General features: G+C 38.9%; 1 protein-coding gene across 1 annotated transcript in view; it reads right to left on the reverse strand.

Moving 5' to 3' along the window:
* Positions 1–6,209: 6,209 nt before the first annotated feature.
* MRPS31 (mitochondrial ribosomal protein S31) overlaps positions 6,210–24,376 on the reverse strand; it is a 33,408-nt gene continuing 15,241 nt past the window's right edge. Inside the window, exons 5-7 of the mRNA XM_049646856.1 lie at positions 22,529–22,608; positions 19,019–19,162; positions 6,210–8,387 (exon numbers count right to left, since the gene is read on the reverse strand). Coding sequence (XP_049502813.1) covers positions 8,158–8,387; positions 19,019–19,162; positions 22,529–22,608 — 454 coding nt within the window. The 3' untranslated portion in view covers positions 6,210–8,157. The remainder of the gene's footprint in view (positions 8,388–19,018; positions 19,163–22,528; positions 22,609–24,376) is intronic.

A 24,376-nucleotide genomic window follows, 5' to 3' on the forward strand; every position in this document is an offset into this window, starting at 1 on the left:
ATTCGACAGCATTTATTGAAGTATTTTTTAAATTTTTAATTATTTTTTTTACACAGATCTTTTTTTTTTTAATGTTTATTTATTTTTGAGAGAGACAGAGACAGAATGCGAGTGGGTTAGGGGCAGAGAGAGAGGGAGACACAGAAGCAGAAGCAGGCTCTAAGCTCTGAGCTGTCAGCACAGAGCCCCATGCGGGGCTCGAACTCACAAACTGTGAGATCATGACCTGAGCCGAAGTTGGACACTCAACTGACTGAGCCACCCAGGCGCCCCTTTAATTTTTATTTTTGAGAGAGAGCGTGCAAGCTGGAGAGAGGCAGAGAGAGAGGGAGACAGAGGACCCGAAGCGGGCTCTGCACTGACAGCAGAGAGCCTGACGTGGGGCTTGAGCTCACAAACCGTGAGATTATGACCTGAGTCGAAGTCAGACGCTCAACTGAGCCACCCAGGCACTCCTACATTCTGCAGCATTTTATATCTTTATTTTCACACCTGTTATGTTTTATCACACCAATACACAGAATCCCAGGAAGAGAATTAGGAAAGAATTTTTATTTTATTTTGGGCCATTTACTCATTTTGTGGCAACCACAAAGACTGGGATTTCTGTGTAGACAATGTTAAGTCATCTACGCCCCACTTTTAAAAATTTTTTTTAATGTTTATTTATTCTTGAGAGAGAGACAGAGCACTAGCAGGGAAAGGGCAGAGAGGGAGAGAGAGGGAGACACAGAATCTGAAGCAGGCTCCAGGCTTTGTTTTTTTTGTTTTTTTTTTAATGTTTATTTATTTTTGAGAGAGAGAGGGAGACAGAGTGCGAGAGAAGGAGGGACAGAGAGAGAGAGAGAGAGAGAGAGAGACAGAATCCGAAGCAGGCTCCAGGCTGTTTTTTTTTTTTTTTTAATGTTTATTTTTGAGAGAGAGAGGGAGAGAGACAGAGTGCGAGAGAAGGAGGGACAGAGAGAGAGAGAGACACAGAATCTGAAGCAGGCTCCAGGCTCCGAGCTGTCAGCACAGAGCCTGATGCGGGGCTCGAACTCACGAACCATGAGATCATGACCTGAGCTGAAGTTGGACACTCAACGAACGGAGCCACCCAGGCGCCCCCAGGCTCCAGGCTTTGAGCTGTCAGCACAGAGCTTGATGTGGGGCTCGAACTCACAAACTGCAAGATCATGACCTGAGCCAAAGTCGGACACTCAACCGACTGAGCCACCCAGGCACCCCAGCCATCTACCCCTTTTGTTTTCTTTTCCAAAAGAGAAAAAGCATATTCTTCAAATATGATGTCAGTGTGATCTATTTTTTTAAGTGATAAGAGCAGAAAAAGGATACATAAGGAGTGGATGCTTCATGAAAAAAGTAGGGGAGGGAGTAATAAATAGTGTGTTTCTTCCCTCTCCGAGTTCTAAACCATTCGTGAGATACACTCTAAAAAGTATGGCATATGGAGACCGCAGTATTACTTTTACTAGGAATAAGGCTGATTTTGGAGAATGCAGCTTTCCTCCACTTGCGGGCAGACGGCCCTCTGAATTCTGCACCACAGATTTGGGCCGATCTACCCAGCCACCCACAGACAGTGCTGGCCTGACACAGCTCTCTTCCTCCAGGAAGCTACACATTTCAGCAGACATGCAGTCTGGTTAAATGCTTGTCTTTTATATCCCCAACCCCTTTCTCGGCCAGGGCATCCATCACGCTGTGCAGCAATGGAATCTTTCTCTCTTCTCCACGAGCACGTGCCATTGTCCATTCTTCTCCTCAACCAAGTGGCTTCATTAAGCACCTATTTGGGAGCTAGCAATATGCTAGGTCTTGGGCACAGGCAACTGTGCTGACACAATCTCTATTTACCCTTAAGATCAGGATCGGGAATACCGTAAAGGAAGTCAACAGAGTGCTGCGTTGTTTAGACAGGAAGCGGGGAGAGAAGGCTTTCTTGGGGAGTGACTTCTAAGGTGACACTTCAAGGCCAGGGAGAGCCTCCCCGGTGTATTTACATTCTGGTGTCTAGCAGAGGCCTGGCATATGGCAGAGCTCGGCAATGCTAAACGATGGATGAGTGATAGCCGTAAAGACACTTCATACACTATAAACACAGCGCTCAAGTGTTAACCATTCTCATTTGCCGATATGGGCAGATCTACTTTTATTCTACATCCCTGGGATGCCCAAAGCGATGTTGAGACAGACCACAGGAAGAAGACATTCATTAAGGATCTGCCCATTTGGACGGAACAGGGCTCCTTCTCACCAGGAGTGAGCCTGGAGCTGTCAGGTAGAGAACTGAGCCCCGAGCCACCAGAGAGGAGGCCCTTCTATCCCAACATCCGGCTGTCCCCATTTCCACCTGCGAAGGCAGGAGTCTACTACACAGTGATGACGATGGTAATTAAGACTGTTTATGGATCTCGGAGGATGTGAGGACAATACATCATAAATAAAATGAAGTATTCCGTTCCACTGATGGATGGTTAATGGTAGCAGATGAGATACCGTAAAGGAGCAAGCTGCCAGTCCCAAGCAAATGGTGGATAGCGAATGGCGCACTAAATGCCCTTCCTGACATCAGGGTCCTGGGGAGGAGGACAGAGAAAGGAGACGGACATTATCTTTGAAGTACATAGGATGCGCCGGTCACTGTGGTGGACGTCGCCTCTTTCGATTCTAACACCTGCAAGTCCAGCAAGATGGGAATTAGAAGCCTCGTTCACAAGGGAGGAAACAGGCTGAGAGATTAAGCCGTGTTCTCAGGATCACAGCGCCTACTGACAAAGCAGGGATCTGAACTGAAGCTTCTGACTCCAAAGCAGAGAAGAAAACCAAAGAAACGAGAGAAAAGTACAGGATGGGCACTGCAGAATTGTCAACAATTCAGGAGCTGGCGAGCAAAGGAATCATCAGTGCATTTGTTTGCTTCTTTGCTCTCTGAACTGTTCAGTAAATACAGCATACAAAGCTAACTATTTTAGACCAGCTGTCGCTTGACACTTACCTATTTTTTAAAAATGCCTCCTGTATTTTTATTACATTTTTAAGTATTTATTTATTTTTTATTTTTTTTAAAGTTTATTTATTTTTGACAGAGACAGAATGCAAGCATGAGCTGGGGAGGTGCAGAGAGAGAGGGAGACACAGAATCCAAAGCAGGCTCCAGGCTCCGAGCTGTCAGCACAGAGCCAGACGCGGGGCTTAAACTCAGGAACCGTGAGATACATGACCTGGGCTGAAGTACGACTGAGCCACCCAGGTACCCCTAAATATTTATTTTTGAGACAGAAAGAGTGCATGTGTGCAAGTGGGGGAGGGGAAGAGAAAGAGGGAGAATCTCAAGCAGTGCAGAGCCCAAGGTGGGGGGGGGGGGGGGGGGCAAACTCACAAACCGTGAGATCATGATCTGAGCCAAAATCAAGAGTCGGTCGTTTAACCAACTGAGCCACCCAGGATTCCCTGTTGCCTTCCATTTAAAAGCAAGACAGGAACATTAAATTTGTTATGATTAAGATTAGTACAGGTAAACCACTCTCAGATATATGAAATGCTCCCTTTTAGGGGTAATGTGCCAGAGACCATGACCAAGTGTACTATGTTCAACAGGAGCACCCATATTTCATTCTCCATAAAAATACTACTGAAATCTCAGAAAACGTTAGTCCTTTCTTTCTTGTGCAGTGAACAGGGTTTTAAGAGGCTCTAAATTACAAGCGTACTCCAACAGCTGTTTGCTTTTCCTAATACAGGACAAGCTACTTCCCCTTCTCTGCCACCATCACCGATATTCTAGTTCAAGGAGATATTCAGAGACACAGTAAATTATTCACTTTGCAGAAATTGCTTAGTCCTTGAATTAATATATTCTGGAAAGCAGGTCTGCTTTAGCCCCTATGACTCTGTTACTTAGAATGAAATCTTCCTAATTTAATAGTCGATTTGCATACATGTATAAATGCATGGATTTTAAAAGCAACTTTAGGATTAAGAGGATTTTGTTGTCTTTATTTGCATAATTTAAAGTTGATTACTCAAAGAAATTTTGGATCAATTTTAAGAATGGTAACAAGGCAAGAATCTAAGGACAATACATTCTTTAGAACCAAGAATCTAAGGATAATAAATACATTCTTTAAAATCAAGTCAGTAAATGGCCAAATAAAGGATGTGTTTAACGTCAGTCTCAGCTGCGGACTTATCATCTGTATCACCTTTCGCTACTATTGGCTAAGCTCTGCCATTTCCGTTCATTCCTTAAAATATTATGAAATGTTACATACAAAAGAATATTTGTAATATAATATAAAAATAAAGCACAGTAAGATGACCACCTGTGAACCTATCATCCAGCTGACTAGATTGTTAGTATTATTGAAGCTCCCTGTGTGTCCCTCCTCAAGCACATGGCCATCTCTCCTGCCTCCCTGAAATACGGTGTTGTGCTCACAATTCCCATGCTTTTTAAATCCAAGTTATGGTGTCAGGCAATATATTCAAAATTTGGCTTTTGAATTTTATGTACTTGGACCTGTATTATATGCATTCTTCTGTAACTTATTTTTCACTCAACATAGTTTCTGAAATCATCCATGTTGATGTGTATAGCTCTATGTTAGTAATTTTCATTTCGGCATAGTGTTACATTGCATAAATAAGCTATAATTTATCAGTTCTCTAGGCGACGGGCATTTTCTCCACTGTTTTTTATTACTTTGAACAGTTGTTTTTTTTTTCACATTTTTAAAGTAAGCTCCACACTCAACGTGGGGCTTGAACTCACAGCCCCGAGATTAAGAGTTGTATGCTCTATCAACTCAGCCAACTAGGTGCCCCTACTGTGAACAATATGTACATGCCTCTCAGCACATATCTTACAAGGGTTTCTTTGGGTGTGTACTCCAGGAGAAATTGATTGTTCATATGGTTATATAATTATACATGTAAAATAAATTTATATACACACAATTGTATATATTTATATTATGTATATAATGTATATATACAATTGCTATGTGTAGAATTGTTATATATGTATATAATTCCAAAAGTGGTTGCCAATTTACACCCCCTCCAGCAGTGTATAAATGACATTGCCTTTTAATTTCTCATCCATCTAAAGAGTACACAAATGTTATCACGATATGGTTTTAATTTGCATTTCCCTGAGTATTCTTTCATATATTTGTTAGCTATTTATATTTTTTCTTCTATGAAAAGCCTATCTTTGTCTTTTGGCCATATTCTTTTGATTGATTTGTTTCCTTCTATTTGATTTTTAGGAGCTCTCTGCATATTCTATATACAAATTATTTCGTGACTACATGTAAGGTACTTATCTTTGTTTGATGCTTGTCTTTTCACTCGTGGCCCTGCCTTTTTTAGTTAGAAGGTTTTTTTTTTAATTTTTTAAATGTTTTTATTTTATTTTTGAGAGAGAGACACAGTGAGAGTAGGGGAGGGGCAGAGAGAGATAGAGACACAATCTGAAGCACGCTCCAGGCTCTGAGCTGTCAGCACAGAGCCCGACATGGGGCTTGAACTCACAGACTGCAAGATGATGACCTGAGCTGAAGTCAGACGCCCAACTGACTGAGCCACCCAGGCGCCCCTAAAAGTTCTAAATGTTAACAGTCGGGGGCCGCCTGGGTGGCTCAGTTGGTTGAGCGTCCGACTTTTGATTTCAACTCAAGTCATGATCTCACAGTTTCACAGATTTGAGCCCTGTGTCAGGCTCTGTGCTGACAGCATGAAGCCTGCTTGATATTCTCCCTCTCTGCCCCTCCCCTGCTCTCTCTTTCAAAATAAAGAAAGTTAAAAAAATTTTTAAACAAATTTATGAATCTTTTCCTTGGAGACTGATTGCTTCCCATCGTGGGGGTCGAACTCACAACCCTGAGATCAGGGGTCGCATGCTCAACAGACTGAGCCAGTCAGGTGCTCTTTTTTTCCTATTTATTACGTACTATGTTTCATTAAAGTTTTTTTTTTTTTTAAGTTTATTTATTTTGAGAGAGAGAGCGCGTGCACAAGTGGGGAAGGGACAGAGAGAGAGAAGGAGACAGAATCCCAAGCAGTGCAGAGCCTGATGCGGGGCTCAAACTCCTGAATCGCAAGGATGATTGATGACTTGAGCTGAAGTCCGACGCTTAACCGACTGAGCCACCCAGGGGCCCGTGTTTCATTAAAGTTTTAAGAAGATTGCTTCACAAAGATCCTACATATCTAAGATTTTATTCATTTACACTTTTGATGCTACTATAAACAGTATCTTCTAAATCACATTTTATCTGTTGCTGGCATGTAGAAACACAGCTGCAAACTTGCTAAGTTCTATTAGTTCTTGTAATTTATAGATTCTTTTTTTCCAGAGAATCATACTGACAATTTCGTTTCTCCTCTTCTGTATCAATTTTCCACTGGTGTATGACAAATAATGTCAAACTTAGTGGCTTACAACAACACGCACATTATCTCCCAGTATCTGTGGGTCACTCAGCTGGGTCTCCCTTCAAAGTTTCACAAGGCTGCAAGCCAGGCGTCAGCTAGGCTGTGTGCCTTTGCAGAGCTTAGGGTCCTGTTCCACGGTTGTTGGCAGAGTTGTTATTGGAGGCTGTAGAACGGATATCCCCATTTCGTGGCAGGCTGTCAGCGGGAGGTTGCTCCCAGCTCCTGGTGGTCCTGCAGTTCCCCGCCATGTGGCCCATGCATAGGCCTTTTCATGACATGGCAGCTTCTTCAAAGCCAGTAGAATTCTCCCCCAGTTGGCTAACAAGGAGTCTTACGTAATGTACTATAATCACAAGAGTGACTAATTCTTTCGCTTTTGCCACAGAACATAACCCAACGAAGGGAGTCACCTTTACCATAGTCTATTTGCTAGAAGCAAATCTCAGGTTCTCTCCACACTCCACTGTGAACTGATGTCGCTCATAAATCGTAAAAATTTTGCATCCATGAACTATCCAAAGACGAATTCTGACCCATTTCTCCTTTTTTTTCCCCCTTCTGGAAATCTGATTGCACAAATACTACTTTTTTTTACTTTTTTAAAAGTAGGCTCCATGCCCAACATGGGCCTTGAACTGAGATCAAGAGTCGCATGCTCTACTTACTGACTGAGCCAGCCAGGTGCCTAACAAATGTTGCCTTCTTATACCAATCTTTACCTTGCTTTCGTACCTTTCTCTTTTCTTCTCTCTACTACATATGGATTTCTTGAGATCTATTTTCCAGTATCTAATCTGTTGTTACACTTCTTCACTAAATTTTTTTTCCAAAATCCAATCACTTTCGTCTCTTGCTCTATACTTTCTTATATATAGTTCATAGTATGAATATTTAAAGGCTTTACAAAGTCTGCTTTTGTTACCTGTTTCTGCTTGTGTGCAATCACGCTGCTTTGTTTCCTTATATGTTTTATAATTTGAATCCTGAGTTTATGATGGGTTCCTTCACAGGATTTTCATTTGCCGGGGGCCTGAAACACTACTAGGCTGGGGCTGCTGTAAACTAAATTCTTGTTTTGAGTCTTTTAGAATCTTCAATCCTTTGAGTTGTATGAAATTGAGTCACACTGCTAAGCACCATAATAGAAAAATAAACAGTTCTAACTTTGGCATGAAGACCTAAAGGGCTAGAGGGGGTTAGAATAAGCTGTTTATTTTTACAAGGTTGCTTCTCGCTGGTGACCCAGACTTACACAAGGGTCATTAATTTATGGTGAAATATATAAAAATATATATGTATATATATTCAAATATATAAAACATATGTGTATGTAGATATACATATTCACAGCATATAAACCTGTCTATAAATCATCTCAACTGTTACAGCATCCTGACATCATCAGATATGTGGTTAATAATTATATTTCAAAGAAGTATGGTCACTGAAAAGAAAAATGTTGGAGAAAGCAGCCTTAAACTTATTACTAATTCTAAGATATTCTTCTTGTTAAGAATTACTAGTTGATTCTGTGAATGTTGACTTTTCTTCATGCAAGAATATTCTTCAGTTACTATATATACTTTTAAGCAATTTAACATTTATACCATTCAAATCAGATGTAATAATTAACATAATATAGGAAAACTTCTAGTAAAATTATTTAATTTAGTTATAGTATCTATCTCCAGCTTGAAACAAAAATTTCCATGGTCTTCAATTGAACTGTATGCCACTTTCTTTTAGAATGTCTTGTTTTTCATTAAAATAATTTCTAAACCACTCTATATGTTCAACCTTCTGTTTAACACTCAGATATGGATTTTTGGAAAGGCCACAGGTCACCAGCTCCATGAAGTGGCGAATTGGTCCTTGTTTTGGAAAATCTTCCAGATATTTATCCAGAAATACATGTTCATGAAATTCTGAACCATCATCATCAAAACCTAGGAAATGAGATAAAAATACATTACAATTTTCATGTAAAACCTCTCTCATAAAATTAAGATTAATGGGTTTACAGTTAAAGGCATGAACTCTGTAGTAAGACCTGGGTTTTCCCACCAATTTAACAACTGTGTGATTGTGCAAATTAAGTAAAGTTCTCTGAACATCAGTTTTCAGGTATAAAATGAGGATTAAAATAGAACCTTCCTCAAGGGGTTTCCGTAAAGATTACATAGACACAAAGCTTATAAAACTCTTTTATAAGGCTTAGCATATAATACATGTTTAAAGGGTAGCAGCAGTTGCTGCTAGTGAGTATTTTAATACCTAAAGCAACTACTAAGAAAACCATATAATTAAACTAAAAAAATTTTACATAAACAAAACAAGATAGAATCCTAAAACATGTTCAAGCAGCCCACAGGAAGCTAAAAAAAAGAGGAATGAGAAATGGAGAAAATGAACAGAAGACAACTAATAAAATGAGAGACTTAAGTCCTAACAAATCAATAATTACTTTTTTTTAAAAAAGATTTTATTTTTAAGATTTATAATAAGTGGGGCTTGAACTCACAACCCCCAGATCAAGAGTCATACACTCTACCAACTAAGCCAGCCAAGCACCCCAATCAATAATCACTTCAAATGTAATGGTCTAAATACACCAATCAAAAGACAGATTGGCAGAGTGGATATAAAAACATACATGCAACTGTATGCTTTCTATAAGAAGCTCACTTCAAATACAACATAGGTAGGTTGAAAGTAAAAGGATGAAGAAAAATATATCCTGTTAACATTAATGTTTAAAAAGAAAAGAAAGCATGAGTGGTTATATGATTATCACATAAAATAGGCTTCAGAGCAAAGAAAATTACTGGGGAGAAATAAAAACATTACATAACAAATGGGTCAATCCACCAAGAAGATACAGTGCTCTGAATTATGTATGCACCAAACAACAGAGATTCTAAATATGTGAAAGAAAAAAATGATAGAAATGAAAGAGAAATAGAAAAACCCACAGTGATAGTTGGGCATTTCAAAAGGCCACCGTCAGCAATTCTGAGAACTGCACAATAGAAAATTAGCCATGACAGAGAAGAAGTGAACAACATCAACAAACGGTATCAAACTGACATCTATACAACACTCCACCAAACCATTTCAGAGGACAAATTCTGTTCAAGCATTCATGGAACATTCACCTAGCTAGACCACATCCTAGGTCACAAATGAAAATAACTGGAGTAATACATAGTAGATTCTCTGATCATAATGGAATCAAACCAGAAATCGGTAAGAGGAAGACAATAGCAAACAGTTAAAACTTAAATATACTTAAAAAGAATTCATAGGTCATAGAAGAAATCTCAAAGATAATTAAAAAAAAAAAAAACTCTGAATGAAAATGAACATACAACATATCACAATTTGTGGGACACAGCTAAAGCAGTCCTAAAAAAGGAAACACACAGCACTAAATGCACTTACATAAGAGGAAAAGTCTCAAATCAATCATCTTTTTTTAAAAAATTTTTTTTCATGTTTATTCATTTTTGAGATAGAGAGAGACAGAGCATGAATGGGGGAAGGCCAGAGAGAGAGGGAGACACAGAATCCGAAACAGGCTCCAGGCTCTGAGCTGCCAGCACAGAGCCCAACGCGGGGCTCGAACTCACGGACCGTGAGATCGTGACCTGAGCTGAAGTCAGACGCCCAACCGACTGAGCCACCCAGGCGCCCCCAAATCATCTTTTTTTTTTAACGTTTATTTTTTGGGGAGAGACAGAGTGTGAGTGAGGGAGGGGCAGAGAAAGAGGGAGACACAGAAATCGAAGCAGGCTCCAGGCTCTGAGCTGTCAGCACAGAGCCCGACAGAGGGTTCAAACTCATAAACCGTGAGACCATGACTTGAGCCAGGTGGCCCACTCAAATCAATAGTCTAAGTTCCACCTCAAGAACCTACCAAAAGAGCAAAATAGTCCCAAAGCAAGCAAAGGAAGGAAGTAAACATTTAAAATCGATAAAACTGAAAACAGGAAAATAGAGAAAAATCAGTGAAACAAATACTTAGTTCTTTTTTAAAAAATCTTTATTTTTGAGAGCAACAGAGAGAGTGCAAGTGGTGAAGGGGCAGAGAGAGAGGCAGAGAGAGAATCCCAAGCAGGCTCCTCACTGTCAGCGCAGAGCCAGACGTGGGGCTCGATTTCAGGAACCATGAGAACATGACTCGAGACGAAATCAAAAGGCAGATGCTTAACCAAGTCGGTGTCTTAATCCACCCAAGTGCCCCCCAATACTTAGTTCTTTAAAGAAAACCAGTAAAATTCATAAGTCTCTATTAAGTCTGATAAAGAAAAAAGGAGAGGAATGAAATAGAAATGAAGAGGGGATTATCACTACAAATCCTGAAATCATTCACAGCATAATAAAAGAATACCACAAACAATTATATACTAAAAATTCAACAACCTGGGGAAGAAAAAAATGGACAACTTAAAAATCGATTAAACTACCAAAGTTCAAACCAAAATATATAACCTGAATACTTATAACTATTCAAGAAATTTGTAGTTTAAAAGGTCTCAAAAAAGAAATCCCTAAGCCCAGATAGCTTCACTTGAGAATCTTATTAAACACCGAAAGAAAAACTAACATCAGTTTTACACAATCTTTTCCAGAAACTAGACCCCTCCAAACTCATTGTATAAAGCCAGTATTACCTGGTTACCAAAACCAGACAAAGACACAACAACAAAACAAATAAAAAGAGAGAGAACTACGAGCCATTATCTCTCATGAACTTAGAGGCAAAAACTTTAAACAAAATTAGCAAACAAATCCAACAATGTATAAAAAGACTTAAATGCCAGGATTAAGTGGGATTTATGCCAGCTATGCAGGGTTGGTTCAACATTTGAAAAACAATGTCATCCATATCAACAGGCTGAAGAAGAAAAGTCATGTGACACAACACCCATTTTTGATAAAAACTTTCACCAAGTTAGAATAAGAAAAACAATTTCAACTTGCTAAAGAGCATCTATAAAAAATCTACAGCTAACATCATACTTCATGGTGAAAGACTGCAGCTTTTCCCTTAAGTTCATGAGCACAAAAACAAAGTCAGCTCTTACCAATCTTACCCAAAACAGTACTAAAAATTTTAGCCACTGCAGTGAGGAAGAAAAGGCACAGAGATGGCAAAGGAAGAAATAAAACCATCCTTATTTGTAGATGACATGTTTGTCTACATAGAAAATCCCAAAGAATCTACAAAAAAAACCTCCTAGAACTAATTAGTGAGTTCAGTAAGGTTACAGGATACAAAATCAACACAAAAAATCAATCACGTTTCTATTAATGTAAATTGGAAGACTCAACCTATTAAGATGTCAATTCTCTCCAAATTTATCTATAGGTTTAATGCTCTTCCTATCAAAACCTCAGTGAGGTTTTGCTACAGATAAGTCTATTCTAAAATTGGTAAGGAAAGGCACAATCTTGACAGAGAAGAATAAAATAGAAACAATAATGCTAAGACTTACTGAAATAGCTATAATAATCAAAAGCAATATTGGCAGAGGGACAGACACACAGATTGATGGAACAGAAGTGAGGGCCAGAAATAGACCCTGTTATGGACTGAACGGTGTCCCCCCAAAATCAACAGGTTGAGGTCCTAATTCCCAATGACTATATTTAGAGATAGGACCTTTAAAGAGGTAATTAAGGTTAGACGAAGTTGTAACAGTGGAGCTCTGATCCAATAGCACTGGTGTCCTTATAAGAAGAGGAAGAGACACCAAGAATGCACAGAGAGAAAAAAAAATCACGCGAAGATACAAGGAGGAAAGTATCTGCAAACCGAGAGGGCCCGGAGAAACAAAACCTGCTGGTACCTTGATCTTGGACTTCCAACCTCCAGAACTATGAAAAAATCAATCTGTTGTTTAAGCGAGCTATCCATGGTATTTTGTTATGGCAGCCCTGCCTGAGTAAGAACAGACCCACACAATTAGGCCCAGTTTTTTAAACAAAGGCACAAAACCAATTCAATGATGAAAGGGTAGCCGTTTCAACAAACGGTGCCAGAGCAACTGGATATCTATTGACAAACACACAGAAAGAACCTCAACCTAAACCTCACAGTTCATACAAATGAACCCCAAATGGATCACGAATTTAAATCTAAAACTATACATCATATAGAAAAAAAATAGGGGATGGGTGCCTGGATCAGTCGGTGGAGCAGGAGACTCTTGATCTCGGGGCTGTGCATTCGAGCCTTATGTCGGGTGTAGAGATTACTTAAAAATAAAATCTTTTTTTTTTTTTTAATGTTTATTTTTCAGAGAGAGAGACACACAGAACATGAGCGGGGGAGGGGCAGAGAGAGAGGGAGATACAGAATCCCAAGCAGGCTCCACACACGGCTTGAACTCATGAACCACGAGATCATGACCTGAGCCAAAGTTGGACGCTTAACTGACTGAGCCACCCAGGTGCCTCAAAAATAAAATCGTAAAAAAAGAACAGAAGAAAACATAGGGGAAAATCTTCTGGTTCAAGGGCTGGCAAAGAACCTGACACCAAAAGCACCATCCGTAAGAGGAAAAACCGGACCCCATCAAAATTAAAAATTTTCCTCTGTCAAAGACCCTGTTAAGAGGATGAAACGACAACTATAGACAGGGGAAAAAATATTTGCAAACCGAATATTCAAGAAAGGGCTAGTATCTGGAATGTATATATAAAAAAAACCTCTTAAAACTCAAAAGTAAGAAAACCAGACACCCCAATTAGAAAATGGGCAAAAAACAGAAACAGACATGTCACTGAAGAAAATAAACAGATGGCAAACACACACATACAAAACACGGTCAACCTCTGCAGCGATGAACGAAATGCAGATTAAAACCATAATGAGCTATTAACACACATTCATCAGAAGGTAAATAAATCTAAAGACAACAAGTGACGACATCAACTGCTGGTGAGAATGAGAAGCAAAGACTGTTCGCACATTGCTGGAAGGAATATAAAATGGCACAGCTACTCTAGAAATCAGTTTAGAAGTTTCTTTAATTTTTTTTTTTTCAACGTTTTTTATTTATTTTTGGCACAGAGAGAGACAGAGCATGAACGGGGGAGGGGCAGAGAGAGAGGGAGACACAGAATCGGAAACAGGCTCCAGGCTCCGAGCCATCAGCCCAGAGCCTGACGCGGGGCTCGAACTCACGGACCGCGAGATCGTGACCTGGCTGAAGTCGGACGCTTAGCCGACTGCGCCACCCAGGCGCCCCTAGAAGTTTCTTTAAAAAGTGAACATGCAACTACCATATGACCCAACAATGTCGCACCTAAGTATTTACCCTAGGGAAATGGAAATCTGTATTCATACAAAACTCTGTCCACGAGTATTTATAGTACCTTTATTCACAATAGCCTCAAACTGGTAACAACCCAGGTGTCTTTTATCAGGTGAATGGCTAAACTATATGGCATATTCAATTAAAACAAACAAACCCACAAACGTACTAATACATGCAACAGCTTGGATACATCTCCAGAGAATTAATCAGGCGGAGTTGAAAAAAAGCCAATCCCCAAAGGTTACACATTATATATGATTCTATTTGTATATATTTTTAAGTCTATTTATTTATTTGGAGAGAAGAGAGAGAAAGAGAGTGCTCGTGCAAGCACACAGGGGAGGGGCAGAGAGACAACCCCAAGTAGGCTCCAAGCTAATGACGTGGGGCTCAATCTCAGGAACCGAGAGATCATGACCTGAGCTGAAATCAAGAGTTAGATGCTTAACTGACTGAGCCACCCAGGTGCCCCTGTATATATTTCCTGAACTGGGAAAATAATAGGAAATGTAGAAGCGTTTTAATGATTGTCAGAGATCCAGGACAAAGGAGGGGAGGCAGTGGGTGGCAAACGGGTGTGGTCATAAAAGGTGTATGTATACAAAGAGCTCCTTGAGTCGGAGCTTGACTGGGGTGGTGGTCACATGACTCTACATGTGATAAAATTGTACAGAACTAAATATGTACACACAAAGGACTACTTGTAAAACTGGTGACATCTGAACATGGTTGAAGAACTATCAATGCCAATGGCCTGGCTGTAATGTTATATGTAGTCTGGTTATGTAGGAAGTAACTATTGGGAGAAAATGGGTAGAGGCTGTCCAGGATATTTATTATTTCTTCAGTGGCATGTAAATCTACAATGATCTCAAAATAGGAGGCTTGAAAAATGCTTTGTGGGGCACCTGGGTGGCTCAGTAAGTTAAGCGTCGACATGGGCTCAGGTCATGATCTCGCGGTCCATGAGTTTGAGCCCCACCTCAGGCGCTGTGCTGACAGCTCAGAGCCTGGAGCCTGCTTCGGATTCTGTGTCTCCCTCTCTCTCTGCCCTTCCCCTGCTTGCACTCTGTCTGTCTGTCTGTCTCTCTCTCTCAAAAATAGTGAACATTAAAAAAATAAAAAAATGCTTTCTAATCACACTTGGAGTTAGTTTATATTTACTGAGAGATTTTTAAAAAATTTATTTGGACATTTAAAGATCTATACATTATTTTTATTAAAACAAATGTAAATAAAAGGGGCGCCTGCGTGGTTCAGTCAGTTAAGCATCCGACTTTGGCTCAGGCCATGATCTCACAGTTCATGAGTTCGAGCCCCGCATCAAGCTCTGTGCTGACAGCTCAGAGCCTGGAGCTTTCTTCAGATTCTGTGTCTCCCTCTCTCTCTGTTCCTCTCCTGCCTGCACTCTGTCTCTCTCAAAAATAAATAAACTAAAAAAATTAAAAAAAAAAAAAAAAAAGCAAAACAAAAGTAAATAAAAAAAAATCAAGGTGGTAGATTAACAAATGGCCACATATCACCCCTATGTTTCTATTCATGCCCTTTACAGTGTGGCTTTGCCATTCTTCCCATAAATAGGTGCAGCCTGTCTCTCAAACCGGTGAATTCAGGGTTGGCCAAGTGACCTGCTTTGTCAATGGGGTATTACTAAACACAGTGCAAACAAAGGCTTGAAAAACACTTACACATCAATCCTTGCTCTTCCTTACTGTTAGGAACTCTACCGCGGCCATGTGAAGAAGCCCAAGCTGGTCTGTGAGATGGTGAGTGACATATAACCCAGGTATCTCCATCTTCCCTGACAACAGCCAGCACCAACAGCCAGACATGTGAGACCAGCCACTCTAGAAGGACCCACCCTCAGCGAAGCTGCCAAAACCATCCAGAAAACCCCAAAATTCATGAGCAGTTCCAAACTTAGTTGTTGTTTTATTAAGTTCTGGGGTGGCACATTATGCAGCAAAAACTTGATACATTTCGGAACACAATTTGGTGGCATATCTATGGCTAAAGAACATTCAAGAGCAAGACTGTTAACTGGGTACTGGTAAAAATATGATTAAGTTTAAAGTCAAAGTCAAAGCTAAAATAAAAATGTTTTTATTATCAATCCAATATAAAATCACTACTACAAAATCTAAGTGGTAATAATGCCACCTAACTGCTCTTGCAAATCTCTATGCTGGCAAAGCAAAACAGAAGGGACAAACCAGTTCTTAAAAAAAAACAAAACAAAAAACAAAACAAAAAAACTGAAAAAAGATACTTCAAATCAGAAAATAATTTATATGTTTTACACGGCAAAACAACAAACCGCAATTTTTTTACATAAATGAAAAACACAACACTGGGAAGCGAAGTTATAAACACAGGACACGTCATTTTGTCATTTTCAGTATTACGTTCAGAAACCGGCATGGCCTGCCCTTAGAAATAAAACCCCTTTCCCCAAAAGCATCAAAGTAAATCTTCATAAAGCTAACTGTTAGTAGAGACAGCATGACGTTTTATTCATCTTAAAATTTAAAAATAAGAATCTAGAAGAATCTTATTGAACTGCTGAGGCTCCAAATTCTAATGCCAGTCTCTTAAAGTATTCTGAAGTTCCTAAGTGTATATTGAGGGAAGTGATCAAAGTGAGAAAGTTTCCACAGTTCCTTTCCTGTTTTTCATTCAGATAACAATTGGCTTAAGGAGCTGGAAATGAGATACCTCCCTTTCCCACCCTGAAGCATCAATAATATGTACCATGTGTATGGAAACTTGTCACATTTATCTCCCCAACCTAACCAAACTACGTGTTTTTTTCCTTTTGTAAAAAATAAACTCTCTTAAAAATCAGGTCAAATTTAAGATAAGTTCCTGTGGAGTATGGACATTCAAGATTTTGATGATCTTAAGTGTTTTATTGATGACAATGTATACCAACCCATACTTTCCTAATACCCTACTTGGTGGTTCCTAGAAAATACATATCCTCACTAATAGTTTAAGATTTAAAATCCTTACAGTAAAATCCTCTCACAATATTGTTGTTGTAGGAACAGGGAATGATGAGGTTGATGATCCTTTACTTGTATAATAACCTCACTTGTTTCTCAGAAGAATCCCATAAAATAAGTCCTATTATTGTTCCCATCATTTCATAGACAGGAGAAGTGAGGCTTAGAGAGGTCAAGCATACAACTCACTCAAAACTGGAACCCTTAACCACTGTCTCTCCTAAATAAAGTCACATTTATTCTACCTCAATATTGGGTTTTAAAACCATGTTTTTAACTGTGAGGACTTGGAACATCCAAATTCATCAAATAATGAAATCTTCCCTTAATATTACATACTGTATTCTGTTAATTTTTTTCTCTAAAATTAAAAAAAAATTTTTAATGTGTATTTATTTTTGAGAGAGAGAGAGAGAGAGCGCGAGAGAGAGAGAGCGCAAGCAGGGGAGGGGCAGAGAGAGAGGCAGACACAGAATCTGAAGCAGGCTCCAGGCTGTCAGCATGGAGCCTGACGCAGGGTCTGAACCCATAAGCTGCGAGATCATGACCTGAGCTGAAATTGGACACTCAACTGACTGAGCCATGCAGGCGCCCCTCTCTGAATTTTTTTAATGTTTATTTTTGAGAGAAAAAGAGCACAAGTGGGGGAGGGGAAGAGAGAGAGGGAGACACAGAATCTGAAGCAGATCCAGGCTCTGAGCTGTCAGCACAGAGCCTGACGTGGAGCTCGAACTCACGAACCATGAGATCATGATCTGAGCTGCAGGTGGTTTCTTAACCAACTGAGCCACCCAGGCCCCAGCTTTTTACTCCTTTTAAAATCCTATGTCCATACAGGAGGGGAAATGAATTAACCATTATTCACATGTCTTATATGCCAAGAACTGTGCTGAGCAAACCAATAACTTTGTTTTATTTCTTATACTCTTCCAGTGAGGTATCTTTAATTTTACAGATGAGGAAACTAAGGTTCAAGAGGTTAGTTTCCTCAAAGGCAAATGGCTAAGCAATGGGAGAGTTCAGATCTGTACTCTGGTTTGTACAACTGAAAAGTCCTTGGGGTTTTTTTTCCTGACACCTACCAGAGTATGGAAAGCATAATACTTTGGCAAATATACATGTTATGTAACAGATGAAACACAGCATCCTTTATTACTGCATATACCACACAAATACACAAAATATTACGAATTTGCTAAAGAATTGTTAAGTCTCTAAAAAGTTTTCCTAAACAAAGTAACACTTCATCAAGATAGAAGACAAAATATTTCTGATATTTAAGTTTCTGTTCCATTTATTAATCCAAACAAATCAAATGTCATCAAAAATAAAATATTAAGGTGACCGTATAATACTACAAAGGTTAAAATATGGACTATACTTTCCCAAGATTTACTGAGGTGTTTGCAACTCCTACCTAATTGTACCATAAGAGTAAACGAACCTCTTCTAATTGAAAATACATCTAAAACATTTAGCTGATGATAATATAAAAAATACCACAAAACATAAGTAGCACAGTAATACTGTTTTCCTTTTGAGTGAGGAAGAGGTGTCATCTCCAGAATAATCTCCAGGAAAGTAGGTAATAGCACCAAAGCATCTAGGTATGCTGCCAGAGTTCCAAGAAATTTCGAAGCCTTCCAACATTTTTGCTTTGAGTGGTTTTCAAGTACAAGAACCTTGCACCTCATTAATGCAATGGTTTTATGAGTAAAAGATAACCAGTTAAGGCTTTGTAAGAGTTGTAATGTTCTCTAAAATTGAAATATGATGTCACTCCCAGGATTAAATGTATGAGATTTTCCAGATAATCCTGGCTGAGCAACCAGAGAACTGTCATCATTTGCAGTCAACACTTTCATGTCACAAAAAGCGATTCATGATGCATTTCTGCCATATAACTTTACTTCTTTAGTTTCCTTATCAAACATCTAGAATTCAGGGAAGTTCTAACATTCCTTTTATTTTATTTTCTAAAGATTTTATTTTTAAGTAAACTCTACACCCAACATGGGTCTTGAACTCACAACCCTGAGATCAAGAGTTGCATGCTCCATTAACTGAGCCAGCCAGGTGCCCCTCTAACGTTCCTTTTAAAAACATTGTGAAATTTCTTTTCAGACACCACGAAGAAATTTATACAAAGTTCTGAAATTCATGTAAGTATCCAGACTCTATGACTGAACACCTGCCAGATTTAATCTCCATCACTGAATTGTATAAAACTCTGAAATTAAGATTTACCTGCTTCGTTGTTAATCGGAAACTCCCACAGTTTCCCCTCTTTGGTCCACTGGATCATCTCTTCAAAACCATTCTGAAGGGGCTGTTCGTTTACCTCAGCTAACTGCTTAGCAAATTCCACATCCCAAAGTGAAGGTGCTGTCTCTGTATAATAAAAACATTTCAAATAATCACAAGTCAATGCGTATATATCTTTATTTTTACAAAAATGTTATAATCAACTCCAAATTGGTGAAACATTTCAGGTCCTGAGGGATATACATAAACAGTATATAACGGAAGGTCATTCTCTGAGAGCTCAAACTGTTCAAAAATGACATAAAAAGCCTGCAGCAACCACAATTGCAAGCCTTGGCTTCTGTTTTACTACACTGCTAGGCAAGCAAGCCCTGAAGTCTCACTGCCCCCTCTACTGGAAAGGAAAAAAAAATATGTATTTTGTTTAAGGATGTTTCCATGAATGTGAATATTTTTTATAAGACATGTGACTTTGATATTTAAAGTCCAGCCTGTTTACCTTTTAGTCTGTCAAGATAAGTCACCAATATACAACTAATAAAGACCAAAGAAATGAAATTAACATAATAACCATACTACTAACGGATACGGAGCACTTACTCTGTGCTAATGCTTTTTCTACATTAGTTCATTTAATCCTCACAACCAACCCTCTAAGTAAGTTAATATCATGTTAGCTTATAACCACCATCATATCACATTTTAATCATCTTATTTGCTTTGGACATGTAAGACACTTTGCAAGAATGAACTGCATTTCCACCAGTCACTGTTGGTGGGAATGTAAAATGGCACAACCTCTTTGAAAAATAGTTTGGCCGTGACTTTAAAAATTAGAAAATACACTTCGCATACAACCATTTGACTCCTAGATATTTACCTGAGAGAAAACATATGTCCACACAGACTTGTATACGAAAATTCATGTACAGCCACGTCTGACTGCACACTGACTGCTAGATATTAAGTATGTTGGCCTAGAACATCTCATACAGAGAAAAGATCATAGCAGTTAGGCTTAATTAGCCACATTTCCAGAGTAATCATAACAGCAAAATAATTATCATAGTCCCATTTTATAGATTTATTCAGTGGACACCGATGAACCTATGTCTTTTCCATGATCATCAACACCATCATCATTACGTTTTTTTCTATTTAAAAAATTTTTTTAATGTTTTATTTTATATTTGAGAGAGAGAGAGAGAGAGAGAGAGAGAGAGGCAAAGCGTAAGCAAGGGAGGGACAGAGAGAGAGGGAGACACAGAATCTGAAGCAGTCTCCAGGCTCCAAGCTGCCAGCACAGAGCCAACGCGGGGCTCGAACTCACAAGCAGTGAGATCGTGACCTGAGCTGAAATCGGACACTTAACCGACTGAGCCACCCAGGTGCCTCAACGCCATCATCGTTGTTGCTAATAGCTGCATCTATGTACTGAATGCCCACTGTGCTCCTGACACTTCAATTACACATTAGTTCATTGAATCCTTGACAGGTATGTATCAGCCCTATTTTATAGATGGAGAAAGGAAAACTCAAAGAGGTCAGTATGCCAGAATATGAATTTGAATAATCCACATCAAATACTGAAACTCCTTCCATTAAGCTATCTGGCCTCTTGGCTCTAGATTACTCCAGGATAAGGAGGAGGGTCTATGACTATATCCTTCGCAGCAGTGGTAGGAACATGGAGGGAGCAAAATGCGGGAATCCTGGGATAGAAGAACTCATTCAATCAATCAATAATTACTGAATGTAAATTATATGTCAGGCATTATTTTAGGTGATAGGGAAACAGCAGTGAATAAATGCTAAATTTAAGTCTGCATGTTGCTGCTACTGTATTTAATTGGGAACAAAAGACGTTCTTTAGACTCATGCAAGTATAACTTATTAAACAGTACCTTCATTAGAGTAAATTTTCATAAATTTGCATATTACTTTCCTTATTAAAGTACAATCATTTTATACCGTTTTATAAAATTTCAGTACTTCCTTGCCAGCTAATTTCAGTTTTAGGAACAGGATTTCTGATCAAAAAAAGCAAATTGGCTTCTTCAAGAACACAAGTGCCTCTTCTGGTTGTTCATTAGGTGGACAACAGTGACTGCCCTGACAGTAAATTCCCTTTAAAAAAGAAAAAAAATGTTTATTTATTTATTTTGAGAGACAGCAAGCTCAAACAATGCAGTTTTCACATAAGAGAAAGGAGGTTGTTCTCTTAGCTTTCTTTTCAGTTTTAAATGAACAAACACTGATTGATTAATGTAAATATCATATTAAAATTAGATAAAGTGATCTCATATCACTTGAGTTTTCCTCTATGGATAGATATTCTATAGCTCAATTTGTTCAAAAAAAAGCATTTACAATTTAACATAACTAATTCCTATGATCTGTAAGCCACTTGGCTAGGTGCTGCTGGGTACACAAAAGTCAGTGAAACCTAGGCCCCAACATCTAAAGGTTTATTGAATATTGGGAAAAATCAGATGTTTATATAAGTAAGTGATAGATTAAATGAGACACTGGAGGCTGGCCTCAGAACTTAAAAATCAATTATAAAATTATTTCTATGAAGTCCCAAAAGCTAACTTAGAATCTTTGGAAATGAAAGTCACTTGTAAGCTGAAGACCATTTGCATTGAATTTTCTCATCTATTTTAAGTTATCACTAAACCATATTTAACGTCAAGCAAGAGGACGTCTCGTATCTCTTTGAATTAGACTTCAAATGATGAATTTGAAGGATCGGACTTCTTACCCAAAGAAGAAAGGGGGAAGAATAAAGAACAAGGACTAACTATGTATTAAGAAAAAAACATGAGACTGCTAAATAGATCTCCTGAATGCTCTTCTTCCCAGCTCCGAAACGATCTCCAAATCACCTCACTAAGTTACTTCTACAAATGCTATCTCCTCTTCTGGACAGCAAGCTGCTCTAGGGCCGAAGCCACAGTTTAGCTTTTGTGATAGCACAGCTGCAAATGGTAGGTGATCATTAATGTTCTAACCCAAATCAGCAGCCAACTGATAGCTCTGGATTCAGGAAGCTGGTAGGAGTTACCTCCCGCTGTCTCATAGCATGCAACATTTCAAGGGACACACGTGACCAAGACTGGCAATGTCAACAACTACGTTCATAAGCAGGACCCAGGTCAATGACAGGATGGCTTATTAAAATACTTGACATTATGTAATCAAAACGTGAAGGACGTTGTTGAAAGATGGAATGTTTGTCTACTTGAGAAACAGTGTTATTCTTTTTTTATGTTTATTTTTTTTTTTTAGAGAGTGAGCGAGGGCACGCGTGCATGGAAGAGAGAAAGGGAGAGAGAGAGAGTCCCAAGTAGGCTCCGTGCTGTTAGCACGGAGCTTGATGTGGTGCTTCATCCTGAAAACTGAGAAATCATGACCTGAGCCAAAACCAAGACTTGAACCCTTAACTTATTAACACCCCAGCACCCTCCAATGGTGTTGTTCTTAACAAACCTGTTTCGGGTGCCTCTTCAGTAACGGCCTTAAGGTCAAAAATATTAAGTCTCTTCCCCTTGAGTATATTTTTCCTAAGGCTGGAAAAGAAAAAACAATTTAAGTTAATATTTTTATACACTGCCAACAAAAAATTCTTTAGAAAAAGAAAATTGTATATGAAATACTCAATGTAGAAGTTTAAAAATATTCCACTGACTCACACCCAGACATTTTAACTAAATTTCTGCATCTTTAGAACTGACAACGAAAAACCGGAACAAATGCACTTGAATTTTTGCATCATGATACAATAAAGCGGGTTAAGTAGTTTAATGTCTAAAACAGCTAATTGAAAAGATTAGTTTGAATTGCCATAATTTTTATGTGATCCATTTCATATTAAGGTTTTAGAAAACTCAACATTAGACAGCTATTAAAATATGCTAAATTAAAAGTTGTTGAAGTCAACATTTGTCTTAGTTTAAGGGCAGAAAACACTGCATGTTTAATTACAAACTATAATTATAAAAGATGGCACAGATAAATCAAAACATTCCCACTTATAAAGCAATCATTCTGTAATTTTAACATAATGATTAACTTTCTTTATATAACATTTTTAATTAACTATTGAAATTAATGTCAGAGAGTTAACAGATAACTTTTCCTTGTATATTTTAATCAACTGCTTCATGTATCAACTTACATTCACACTTACATAAATTTACTGGCAGATTAAAAGCCAGTTTAAAAAATGGACAGTTACTTTTAAAATACTTTTGAATACTTTTCTGGATCACATTACTTTTTTCTACAATATCACACTAACTGAAAAAATGCAAATACCATATTAAAATTAGATAAAGTGATCTCAAATCACTTCAGGTTTTCGCTAGCAGGTCCCCAAGTATTTTAAACAAAGGTATTTATGCTCCAGAACCATCCTCAGGGCTTGCATTCTTCTCTGCGCCCAGCAGTCCCCAACTTTGCATCAGGTCAACAGGATGATGGATTAAGGTGACTCATGGTAAAGAGGGAATCATCTGGTAAAGTATGGAATTTTAGAAGGTACTAAAGGGGAAAGGAAGGGAACAGACGTTTTCATTGCATCTACTATATAGAGTCTGCACATTCCTTTCCTATTTCTCTAGAAAGCCATTTAAGTTGGCATCTCCTAGATGAGGAAACAGACCAACGAGGCTATGCAAGTTGCCGCAGTCCCAGGATTAGTCTAGCACAGTGCCAAGACTCTGAGGTATGCTAGGGCCAGTGGTCTGTGCCTCACACTTCTCTGTTCTCTTACTGAAGGAATCAGCCCAGGGCATATTAATGGTGGATTGTCTCAGGCTGTCCCAGGACAGAGCAGGGAGAACAACTTGGTGTCTTACCACTGCTTTCCCTAACTCTAGAGTCCTTCAGTCAGTTTTTTAATATAGCCATTATATGCACATAAACCCCTGTCCCACTTTTTTAGCTATTCCCTTCCCACTTTCTAATTTTTCTTTTAAGATTTTACTTAAAAAAAATTTTTTTTTAATGTTTATTTTTGGGAGAGAGAGAGAGAGAGAGAGAGAGCGCGAGCAGGGGAGGGACGGAGAGAGAGGGAGAGACGCAGAATCTGAAGCAGGCTCCAGGCTCTGAGCTGTCAGCACAGACCCCGACATGGGGTTCAAACCCATGAACCATGAGATCATGACCTGAATCCAAGTCGGACACTTAACTGACTGGACCACCTAGGTGCCCCTGTAAGATTTTACTTTTAAGTAATCTCTACACCCAACTCGAGGCTTGAACTCACGACCCCCAGATCAAGAGTCACAAGCTCTACTGACCGAGCCAGTCATGCGCCCGCCACCTTCTAGTTTT

Source organism: Panthera uncia (genome assembly GCF_023721935.1).
Source record: "Panthera uncia isolate 11264 chromosome A1 unlocalized genomic scaffold, Puncia_PCG_1.0 HiC_scaffold_16, whole genome shotgun sequence".
Lineage (NCBI taxonomy): Eukaryota > Metazoa > Chordata > Mammalia > Carnivora > Felidae > Panthera > Panthera uncia.